Raw genomic sequence first — 12,219 nt, 5'->3', positions numbered from 1 at the left:
AACTTTAAAACTTTGACTTGTGGCTGCTTTCGTTAATGGGGGGCCAACGGAAACCCGTGCCTAAATAGTAGGCATCTTCCTCTTTGATCTTTTTTTCTTGTCAAGCAAGATAGTAATGCAGCGTCAAGCAAACAACAAGAAGATATGGTCATCACAGCTGGTATTCTATTCTAAAATAATACTGATATATAGTACCAAACGAAACTTCGCAATTACTTCGGTGTTTGAGAATTGAGAAGGACAATTATAATGTGAATTGGTTTGAGTAGTGTTTTTGTTTGTTTGTTCTATGTGTCAGGTTCATGGATAAGAGTTTATTATTTTTCATTTTGTCACCTCTTTTTTTTTTTTTTTTAAATTAAAATTATGCGGGGACCAAATCCTTAAAATGCTTAAAGTAAACCTTCATGTTGCTCAGAATCGTACGGAGAAATTTTGCTAACGTTTCGATGATCAGATCGCGATTTTGATGTTGGAGACATCTGGATATTCCGAAGGGATGTCAAACTTAATTTGATCTTTCTTCTAGATTCTCTAATTCATCTTATGTTTTCTTGTTTCATGCCTTAAAAAGAAGTTATGGCCTACTGATTTGAGGAGAGGAGAGAGAGAAAGTAAGGAGAGTAAAGCAAAGTCAATCAAAAATTAAACTAATTTTTGGTCAACTCTATTCTACTCAGTAGCGGCGCCACAAAGCGTTTAGGTTATTTTTAACCTCCTTACTTAGGAATTCTTTTTCTTTTTTACATAATAATATATTTTTTAAGTTTTTGTTTTGACCACCCTAAATTGAAAATTTGAACCCCTAAAAAAAAAAAAAACCAATTACAAATCAATTCAACACCAACAATTGTCTTGACCTTTTCAAACAAAAAGAAAAATACCCAACAACAAACTAATTTGATCTAAAATCTGATATTAAAAAAAATAGCAAGCCCAACAACAAAAATTACTAATTTGTTGATCTTAAATATAAAAAAAAAAATATTAAGTAGGTAGGAAAGAGTAAATAACTAACATTCAAAGACAATTAAGTGTGAGGTAATGAAAGTGGGAATTGAGAAGTGACAACAATTTTTATTTTATTTTAATGATTTTATTATTGTGTTGAATTCTTAATAGAGTAATGCAAAAGACACATAAAAAATATTTTTAATGAGTTATAAAAACTAATAAGTTGTCAAAGTTGAGTTGAATTATTAAATAAAATAATTGAAAAGAGTAAAGACCAAAACTAATAAATTGAAAATTAAAAATATTCTAAGTAATAATAATTAAAGTTCACTTAACAATAAAAATTAATAACTTTATTATATTAAGTGGCAATAGATAATTTCCAAATTTTAATTTTAACAACACTAATCTTCAATATACTAAGAAACAATATGTTCAATGAACTTATATTTAGCCTTTATTCTCTTGCTGTACTAATTTTTTTTATAAGGAAATATCATTATACCGCATGATTCATCCCCTACTTAAGATTTATTATTTAAAAACACTCATGTTAATATGAAAAATCTTCCTTTGAATCATAGGTTGCAAAAAGATTTCATCTTATCATCCAAATGATTAATGCTTGGGGACAAGGATCCAAGCCAGTTGACAAAGTTCATATGAAGGTAAACCTTGGGAGTCGTAGACAAATTGACTTTGGAAAGTATACATTTAATCCATGCATGGGCTGTGTGAGCATAGCAGGCGAAGGCGCCGAGGACATCTACCTAAGCTTGGAAGGTCGAGGGGTAGGATGAAAGGAGGCAAGGGGCAATCTGAGGGGGAACAAAGGTAACTAGGTATTCAACAAAGAAGAGAAGTAAAAGGTAGGACAAAGTGGTCATCCCCTCTGCATTAAATGCACTGCAACCACTTAGCTGGCCGCATTAATGGGGATCCAGAAATGACTCTGAATAGTAGTCTCACAGCTAATGTCTTAGTGTAAAAACCTTCTAACAAGTGTGGGAGTCCCTTTTTCGAACAGTATCCAGGTCCAAGTTTAAACAAGAACCCTGGACTCCCTAATTGTAGTTTGAAGGGATTGGGCTTGGTCTACCGCAGCCAAATGGGCTGTTTAAAGACCAAGTGGTGCACATGGTAAGACTCCTACAATGCACATACACTAGCAATCGAGAATATACGTATTGATCAGCAAGAAAACAGCAGGGCAAACAAATGTAATAAAGGGAAAAAAAAACGAAATAATTGCTCAAGATCCTGAAATCAGTGGGGAAATATTTCATTGATTTTCTTAGTTATGGATTACAATGAGCTCACCAAGACTTAATGCAAGGTTCAAACAAGCTCAAAAATTACAGACTTAGATGACTCTTTTAGGTCCCCAAGACTTGTAAAATTTGAATCATTTTGAATCCAAGCATGTGCTCTGGTGGCTGTTTCTGGGATACTGGGAGGTATTTCCCTATTTTCTTTGAGTTTTACAAAGTTTTTTCTTAATGATTCTATCTGTTCTTTTTCCTGCTGAATGCCCCCCAACATGGGCTGCTCTCCCTCTTTTATAGTATCACATTAGGGTTTTGGGGTACCATTGATTCTTCCCCTCTTGGCCCCCTGGGTACTAGAGCCCTCTGTTTATCTCAGCTCTTCTGACAACTGCTCATTTCCTTATTTTACATAGCTCCCTTCTTTTGATGTTTTTTTCCTTGAAAGTGTCTTGCTGACTTCCTACTCTGAGATGCTTTTGCCTTCCAAGTCCTCTTTTTTGTCTGTCTTCTCTTTTCTGGCTTACCCCCTTTTAGCCGCCCCTTCCTTTTGTCATTTTTTCCAGTAAGTGAAGTCTTTTTCTGGGAAACTGAAGGTTTCCCCAGCCATTTCCTTTAGTGGATTTCTTATTCTAGGTTCCCGAGACACCGACTTCCTACCCCTAAGCCATTGCTTTCCAAATCCTCAGGCCTTGCGCTGTATTACTGGTTCCTTCAAGAAAAGGCCCATCTGTTTCTTGTTCCTGGTACCTTTTGAACTGTCTTAATCCTCCTTTAGCCGTGTTGTACATCCAAAGATCCCAGGCAACCCCCCCGGCGTCCTTCCCCAGCTCCTTTTCTTTCTCTGGTCCTGGCGGGTTGAATTCTTTTCTTTCCTCTCTTTGTTTTTCCTATGGACTCCTCACTCCTTTTTGGGCCTTAGGTCCATCATCCCTCTTTCTTTTGTAGCCCCAATCTTTCTCTTCTTTTTCAATTTTTTTATTTCCCATGAATTGGCCCAATGTACCACCTCCTTGGGCCTTTTATCATGTTTTCTTTTATATATATATATATATATATATATATATATATATATATATATATATATATATATATATATTTTTAGACCTCAACAACAAGTTCTTGATGGGATAAGTATCAAGATAGTTTGCTCGTGACCTTCTAAATGTAAGATCCAGATGCATCTTGGCTAAGTTATATAAAGCCAAGAAGCATTCGGATCAAAGGTGAGGATCTTCAGATTTTAGATCCAAGAGAGATTTTAGATCTTCAGATCAAGCAGGGATCTCGCGAGGTGGTCCCTATCTTCTTCAATTTTTTCCCTGGGAGGATCTCTGGTTGGCCCATCTGGGTAGACAAAGAACTTTCTGATGGTGAGTTCGTGGATTGCCTAGAACGCGCTGGGATCCTGAAGGCAGTGGTAATTTCCAGGAACCTTGAAGGTTTCAGAGATGCTAAGGGTCTCAGGCATTTGGTACATCGTTGGTGTCCTTCCCTTCATACCTTCTTCTTTTCTGTTGGTGAACTTACGATTACTTTGGAGGATATGGTCAACAACTTCCTCCTTCCAGTGTTTGGGGATGAGAATCCTTTTACCATCAATCTTTCTGACGAGGATCTCGAGGTGGAAGATGGGTTATATGCTCATTTTGGTGGGCATGGTGCTTCTCCCGGGGGGAAGCCGGCTAGAATGGGTAAATGGGTGATGAATCTTTCGTGGGAGAAAGACAAAGAAATTAGGTGAGTTGGGTTTCTAGCACTTTGGCGCAGTAAGTTCCTGTTTAGTGAGTTCCCCGTATACGGGGTTAAATGTGCTTTCTTCCCTTTGGCGATCAGGATGGCCCAGGGTGTTCGATATCCTTTAGCTCCCATGTTTTTGGGTCATGTTTATACTCAACTGGATCTGCTCCACGGAGACGAAGTTAAAGGTGACTCTTGCTATGTGATCACCTTGTCCCTCCACTGTGCCATCCACTAGGTATTTATGTGGGACCGTTCTTCAGTTACTTTAGCCAAATGTAGGAATTTGAAATTTGTAAAGGATAAATTCGAGGGATCCCCTGATGTAGTGAAAGGTCTATGTGGTAGTTCCACCGATAGTCACCCCATCGTCTTTCGCTAGGCTAGTTTGAAAGGTGGTGGTCTTAATCTGGTCGAACTATTTGATCAGGCGGGGCACTTGAAGTGGCGATCTCCCTGGGAGTATGACCACGGGTTTGCTTGTGACTTTGTGTTAGCTTTTTTTCTTAATTCTCTAGGGAACACTTTTGATTTGCATCCTGGTGATGAGAGCAACCTAGCCTACTTGGCCTGTATTAGTCCTTCATGGCTTCCAATGCCCTCCTCAAGTGGCCCCAGGTATACCCACTATTCAGCACACAGAGTGCTCCGGTAATTTGGCTTTCACCAGGATATCCCTCCTATGTTTAAGGATGTAGTACCTTCTCTCCCTTCTCTAGATCCGTACCTGAGACCTCAGGCCTTCTTGTATTGGTCGCGCAGAAATTCCAAATTTGTGGTGCCCAACTCTCAGAGGGGAATCTTTGACTCTGGTGGTTTTACTGGATATTGGAGAAGCGTACAGGAATCCTTTGTTGACTATGTGGGTTCTGGCAAAGTTGGGAGAGTGCCTAGCCCCGCTATCCTTTCTACTCTGACTTCTAATAGGCGCTTGTCTCTCCCTACTACTGGTATTGTTTCTACTGCTGTAAGTAGCAAGACAGGTTTCGCAGAGTGGCATACTTCCAGGGGTGGTTGGGTGTGCTTTGCTCAGGATTTTTTGGAAGAGTGGCTAGGATGTGATCTTGTGGTTGGTGTTTCCTCTATAGTGCCAATTAAAAGAGGGGCGGTAGAGGCGATTGGGGCTGCTACTCCCATAAGTAAGGGCAAAGAGAAAAAGATTAGGCAGGAGAATGTTAAGCAGGTTGAACTTGAAGAAGGTGTTGAAACGGACCATGAAACCAAGAAAAGAAAAACTGCGAAGTCCCAGAAACAGCTGGTAATCTTTTAGGAACCTGAGAGAGTGAGTTCCCTTGCAGTGGGAAAAGAAATTGGGCATTCTTTAGCTCCCAAGTCTCGAGTAAAGACTAAGGTAGAGTCCTATCTCTCTCAGGTTCCTGTGAGTTCTCTAGTCCAAGGTTCTTTGGGATCCTTTGATCTTGTACCCCAATCTCTTTTGGGACCTTCTGGGCGTACCCATAGTAAACAAAAGACCACTGGAGGTTCTGTAGAGAGAGAGAGAAGGGCAAGGCCTCTTTCCTTCTTCTCTCCTTTTATTTTGGTGGTTTGTCATTGTTGTTGTAGCGCCTTTCTTTCTCCTTTAACTGATGCTTAATCATTTTCTTCCCTGCAGTCCAAGCACAAGTCAGACCCCAAGAAAGGCAAGAGTCAATCATCCGGTGACGACGTGATGCGTCCCTCTTCATGCCTTTCTCTCTTTCTTCTTCTTCTTCCCCCTTTTTATTTTATTTTATATTGTGTACTTATACCCATGTTTGTAGGTGGAAGTGTCCCCTCCCGTGGCGGGCAAGACTTTGGAAGAAGTAGTGGTTACCGCTTCTTCTGTTGGTTTTCCAGTCATGGAAGAGGAAGCCCCTGGTGGTGGTGCAACTGAGGAAACCGGGCAACCTACGTGGGCCGTCCTATCTATTCCATCTCCTGTTCCTCTAGCTACCCAGGATCCTGAAGCCCTTTAACCTCTTGCTTCCCAAGACCCCCAGCCTAGGTAGACTTCTAGTCTTGCCAAAATGGCAAGTTTGGGTGAGTATGAATTGCATCTCCGAGTATTTGGCAGGCATGGCAAGTTTTAACTAGTTTCTCAGAGTCCCTTTTCATTGTTGGCCAATAATACCCTAATAGTAGCAGCTGCTTGTGAAGTCTTCTTTTTCCTGAGTGACTCCTACAATCACTGGAATTGACTTCTCTGACTACTTCTCTAGCTTCCTTTGGCCCCAGGCATCTCAGGGGGTCCCCATTGTACCCCTTCTTGAATAAGATCCCATTTTGTAAGAAGTACCTGACCACAAGTTTCTTGAGCCGGTGGGCTAAAGTCATGTCGGTTGGTAGGATCCCTTGAGCCAAGTACTCCATAAGTGGAGTCCTCCAATCTTCCGTGACAAAAACAGTGTAGCTTTCCTCTTTGTCTATCGAAAGTTGACACTTTTGGCACTTCTCCTGTATAGTCGCTGCCTCTTTGCTCATGTTGGGCCAATAGTACCTCATGCGTTGTATTCTTCTATATTTACTACTCTTTTCTGCAACCCCACATGCTTGGCTATGCAGCTCTTCTAATCTCAGCCTCCCTTCATTTTCATTGATACACCTAGATAGGATCCCTCCGAGTAGTCTCCTGTATAGTTCCCCTTCTATCATAGTGTAGTCTTTTAGCTCTTTGATACTCTCCTCATGTCCTGACCCTTTTATTTTTTCTTTGACCTCGTTTCTCCAATCTTGCTGCTCTAGTTCCTTGGAGAACATCCTTCGGAGGACTTCTATGATGGAGTGTTCTTGCCTACTTACCCTTATCAAGGTGTTTTTTCCTTTAACAGACATTTGGGACCCAAAGGTGGCTAGTGCATCGACGAACCTATTTTCACTCCTTTGGGTGTACTTGATGCTGAAGGTTTGGAATTCTTGCTCCAGCCTTTGCGCCCAGGTCCTGTAGGCTGCCACACTTTGTTCCTTTAATGCAAAGTCACCTTTTACTTGAGAGACTACAAGATTAGAGTCTCCTAAAACTCTCATGTGCTTTACTCCTATAGCGATTGCTATGGTTAGCCTAGTTAGATACGCCTCATATTCAGCAGCATTGTTCGAGCAGGAGAACCCTAGTTTGAAAGATAAGGGTAGGGTATCCCCATCTTCACAACTTAATTCCCAGTCCATTGAGGTTGCCGTTGATGACCCATCAAACTTCATCGTCCACTTTTTTTCCTAGGAGTTCTATCACTACCACCTCCCCAGGGACTTCTTCACTTGGCGAATATTCCTCACTCCCGGGGAACTAGGCTAGCAGGTCTGCTATGGCTTGGCTTTTGACAGCCCTGGGGGTCCTGATACCTATGTCGTACTAAGAGAGTAAAACCAACCATTGCGCTATCCTTCCTGTCAAGAGGGGCTGATGGAGAAGTGCCCTTATAGGGTGAGACTTAGTCACCAAAAAGATCTAATGGGCCGAGAAATATCGTTTCAGCCTTTGGGACGCGTAGATAACCACTAGGCAAGCCTTCTCTATCCTGGGGTACCTGGTCTCAGCAACCCCACAGGCTTGGCTATGCAGCTCTTCTAATCTCATCCTCCCTTCCTTTTCATTGATACACCTAGATAGGATCCCTCCAAGTAGTCTCCTGTATAGTTCCCCTTCTATCATAGTGTAGTCTTTTAGCTCTTTGATACTCCCCTCATGTCCTGACCCTTTTATTTTTTCTTTGACCTCGTTTCTCTAGTCTTACTGCTCTAGTTCCTTGGAGAACATCCTTCGGAGGACTTCTATGATGGAGTGTTCTTGCTTACTTACCCTTATCAAGGTGTTTTTTCCTTTAACAGACATTTGGGACCCTAAGGTGGCTAGTGCATCGGCAAACCTGTTTTCACTCCTCTGGGTGTACTCGATGCTCAAGGTTTGGAATTCCTGCTCCACCCTTTGCGTCCAAGTCCTGTAGGCTGCCAAACTTTGTTCCCTTAATGTAAAGTCGCCTTTTACTTGAGAGACTACAAGATTGGAGTATCCTAAAACCCTCATGTGCTTTACTCCTATAGCGATTGCTATGGTCAACCCAGTCAGATATGGCTCATATTCAGCGGCATTGTTTGAGCAGTAGAATCCTAGTTTGAAAGATAAGGGTAGGGTATCCCCATCTTCACAACTTAATACAATTCTCAGTCCATTTGAGGTTGTCGTTGCTGACCCATCAAACCTCATCGTCCACTTTTTTCCTAGGAGTTCTATCACTGCCACTTCCCCAGGGATTTCTTCACTTAGCGAACATTCCTCACTCCTGGGGAACTGGGCTAGCAGGTCTGCTATGGCTTGACTTTTGACAGCCCTGGGAATCCTAATACCTATGTCATATTGAGAGAGTAAAACCAACCATTGCGCTATCCTTCCTATCAAGAGGGGCTGATGGAGAAGTGCTTTTATAGGGTGAAACTTAGTCACCAAAAGGATTTGATGGGCCGAGAAATATCGTTTCAGCCTTTGGGACGCGTAGATAACCACTAGGCAGGCCTTTTCTATCCTGGGGTACCTGGTCTCAGCATCCTTAAGTGTCATGCTCACGTAATAAATGGGTTGCTCATTCTTGTCATCATCTTCTTGTGCTAGTAGGGCTCCTATAGCTTGGGATTTTGATGCTAAGTACAGCAATAGGGGCCGCCCACATACTGGTGCTTAGAGGGTGAGGAGGCAGTTCATGATTTGTTGGATCCTCCGGAAGGCTTCCTGTTGCTCAGCTCCCCAAGTAAACTCAGTCTCTTTTTTCAACAGTTTGGATAAGCTACTCGTGACCGAAGCTAATCCTGGCATAAACTTTCTGATGTAGGAGACCCTCTCTAGGAAATTTTTGAGCTCCTTTGCAATTGTAGGCCTCTTCATTGTGGCAATTGCCATGACCTTTGCTGGATCCACACTTATGCCTTTATGGTGTACTAGGAACCCAAGGAATTTCCTAGCAGACACCCCGAAGGCACATTTCATGGGATTCATGCGTAATTTGTATTTCCTACATCTCTCAAAAACTTGTTCGAGTACCTGAAGGTGTCCGACCCTTGTTTTTTATTTCACCACGATATCATCCACATAATCTTCCATCTCCTTGTGCATCATGTCATGGAAGATGGCTGTCATGGTTCGCTGGTATGTGGCCCCCGCATTTTTTAGGCCAAAGAGCATCACAGTGTAATAAAAATTCCCAATTGGGGTTCTAAAAGCTGTCTTTTCTACATCCTTGGTGGCCATGCGAATTTGATTGTATCCACTATACCCATCCATAAACGAGAACATAGAGCTCCCCGCGGCTGAGTCCACAAGGAGATCAATATTGGGCAGAGGGAACTCATCTTTTGGGCATGCCTTATTTAGGTTGCGAAAGTCCACACAGCAACGGATTTGGCCATTCTTTTTCTTCACGGGTACTTTGTTGAAAAGCCACTTGGGATGTTGAATGGGCTTGATGAACCTAGTTGCCAATAGTTTCTTGACTTCTTGGGTTATCTGAGCTTCCACATCAGTGTGAAAGACCCTTGTTTGCTGGACCACTGGCTTAACCCCTGGATCCACATTGAGAGCATGGACCACCAATTCTGGATCTAGACTGGGCATTTCGTCATAGGTCCATGCAAACACGTCCATGTACCTCTAGAGTAGGGCTATTAACTGCTTCTTTTCATGCTTTGTTAGCTGGCTGCTAATGAAAACAGGCTTCTGGGATCCCAGCTTAGTTCCCAAGTTTATTTCTATTAACTTCTCTTCAGGCTAAATTTGGGCCTCCTGAACTAGTTCCTTGGGGATTTCTTCTTGGGTGACCATACAACTTGGTGGTCTGTGACCCTCCTGCGTAAAGCATTCAGGCCCTACGTATCTTCACAAACGATAAATCACCCTTCCTTAGAGTTCTCGTACTACAACACATTTCCGGGATCCCGAGGAGCTGGGCTCCCTTTTTTGTCTCTTTCTCTCCAAAAGGTTTCTCAGATCATAGGTACTTCCTCCTTCCTCTTCTTCTAAGACAAGCGCTCCTAGGGTCCCTGGTGTGGGGTTCTCGTCATCTGGCTTCAACTTATCATAGAACATAGTTTCCACAAAGTTCACCTCCCTTTGGCTGAAAGGATTATGGTTGGCAGGGATCCTTATGGGCTTCCCATTCAATCTCCTCTTAACACATTGATGGTAGGTGGAGGGAATGAGGCGATGCTTGTGCAGCCAGGGGCGTCCCAACAGTACATGGTAGGACACCTCCAAATTAATCACATGGAATCTTGTCAGGGCCACTATGGGTCCTATCCTTAGAGCCAGCTGCACATATCTTTCAGTTGATTCCGTTGATCCTCCAAATCCTGTTATCTCCATGAAGGCTCCTAGGATCCTTCTACCTGTTAGGCCGACAGCCTCCAAGGTGCTCAGGGCGATGAGGTTGAGTGACACCCCCGTGTTTACCAATGCTCTTCTGATTTGGACACCATTTATAGTGGCCATCAAGTAAAGGGGTCTGCGATGGTCAGGATGCTCAACTTCCATGTCCTCATCAGTGAAGGTTATTGCGTTGGTTGTCTCCAAGTAAGCCTGACTGGCATGGGACTTTGCTGTGAAGCATTCTATTCCTGAATCTGCTGCTATGCTCATGAGGGACTCTATGGCTACCCTTCTTGCTTCTGGTCCAAATCCTAACTAATTGAATAACGATCTGAACTTGGGGTTCTTTTGGAGATCCTGACCGTGCTTGGGTGGAAAGATCCCTTAGGTTCTTCTGCTTCTACTGGGTTCCCATGAATTACTACGGCCACCACCCATTTTCCTTTGTGGTTGGGTAAAGGGTTCCTTTGTACCTCTGGTTCCTTTTGAGTGAGTTCCAAGGTTCCCTCCCTTAGCTTCTTGTGAAAAATTCTACGGAGGATCCATCAATCTTTGGTGGAGTGCTTGACATAGTTGTGAATTCTGCAAAACAAGGGGTTCTTCCTTCCTTCTTTAGTTGGTGGCCTGGACATAGTAAATGGCCTGACCACTCCATCTCCAATCCACTTATCCAAGACTTGGTTCAATTCTTCCACAGTACATGGGATCACCGGTGGTTCCTCGAATATTTTCCCGTCAGGCTTCTTCCTTTTCTCTCCTACTGATGCTGTCATGGCCTGAGGTACTAGCACCCTCTTTGTTCTCATAGTCTGTGATGTTCTTCTGGTTCTCTATAGTAGGTCTGCAAACTGAGTTATGCATAGATTTTCGAGATTGAGCCTGTAATCAAAGAGCATGTTGGATATGCAGGTTTCCACGAGCTCTTTTTCTTCGTGGTCTTCATAGCAGTCTAAAGACACATCTTTAAATCTTTTGATGAACTAGACAGGATTTTCCCCTGGTCTTTGCCGCACCATTTGGAGGCTTTGGAAGGTGACCTCATCCTCTCCTAGGTAATACTTCACACAAAACCTTTCCATCATTTCGTCTCAGGTTCTAATGGACCCAGGCTTTAGTGTGGTGTACCACGTGTATGCTCTGTCCACTAGGGACTTAGCAAACTCCCTTAGACACAACTCTTGGTCTCCTGCGTAGGGGCCCATAGTGTTTATAAACCTGCTCACATGTTCCACAACGCTTCCACTCCTTCCATCAAAAGGATGGAACTTCGGGGGTTCATATCCTTTGGGATATGGCTTGCCGAGGAGCTCTGGCGGGAACGGGGGGTCCCGAGAAAATTGCTTGGGAATCCTTGAGCTCTTTTTCCTTTCCTGCTCCAGTAGGGCATTGACATCTGCCAGCGTCAGGTACTGGGGCTTGGTTCCCCCTCCTACTGCTGACCCTCCTTTTGGCTGGGCTCTATCCTAGTTAACCACAAGGGGAACATTATCCCTGATTTCCTGTGTCCTGCCCTCTTTAAGGAGGTGGATCTCTTGCTGAAAATCCTTCAACATTTTTGTCATTCGAGCCATGGGGTCTGGCTCTTGTCCTATGTGCCTTTGTCCTAATACAACTTCCTGTTCTACCAGGGGCACCTCGTTCCTTTGTCTGGAGGCCACCTCATTTTCTCCTACGGGTTCAGATGTTGCGGGTGGTACATTGGTACCTTTGTTGTTCCTTGCTCTTGGAGCCATGCTCTGTGAAGGGCTTGTTTCTTCCCTTTCCTTTTCCCAATCCCCAGCGAAATCACCAAAATGTGGGAGTCCCTTTTTCGAACAATATCCAAGCCCAAGTTTAAATAAGGACCCCGGACTCCCTAATTGTAGTTTGAAGGGATTGGTCTTGGTCTACCGCAGCTAAATGGACTGTTTAAAGACCAAGTGGTGCACAGGG

The 12,219-nt window shown here is 43.2% G+C and overlaps 2 protein-coding genes across 2 annotated transcripts; both read right to left on the bottom strand.

Annotated features, from left to right (window-relative positions):
* Nucleotides 1-7,665: 7,665 nt before the first annotated feature.
* LOC142612390 (uncharacterized) lies at nucleotides 7,666-8,490 on the bottom strand. Its single transcript, XM_075784486.1, has one exon. The coding sequence runs from the start codon at nucleotides 8,488-8,490 to the stop codon at nucleotides 7,666-7,668; it is 825 nt and encodes a 274-aa protein (XP_075640601.1).
* Nucleotides 8,491-8,607: 117 nt separating this feature from the next.
* On the bottom strand, nucleotides 8,608-8,922 carry LOC142612389 (putative mitochondrial protein AtMg00860). The gene has a single exon (XM_075784485.1). It carries the CDS (start codon nucleotides 8,920-8,922, stop codon nucleotides 8,608-8,610), a length of 315 nt encoding a protein of 104 aa, XP_075640600.1.
* Between the last annotated feature and the right edge of the window lie 3,297 nt (nucleotides 8,923-12,219).

Source organism: Castanea sativa, chromosome 10 (assembly GCF_040712315.1).
Source record: "Castanea sativa cultivar Marrone di Chiusa Pesio chromosome 10, ASM4071231v1".
NCBI classification, from domain to species: Eukaryota; Viridiplantae; Streptophyta; class Magnoliopsida; order Fagales; family Fagaceae; genus Castanea; species Castanea sativa.
The sequence above is the reverse complement of the archived record's forward strand: the minus strand, read 5'-3'. Positions and strand labels throughout refer to the sequence as shown.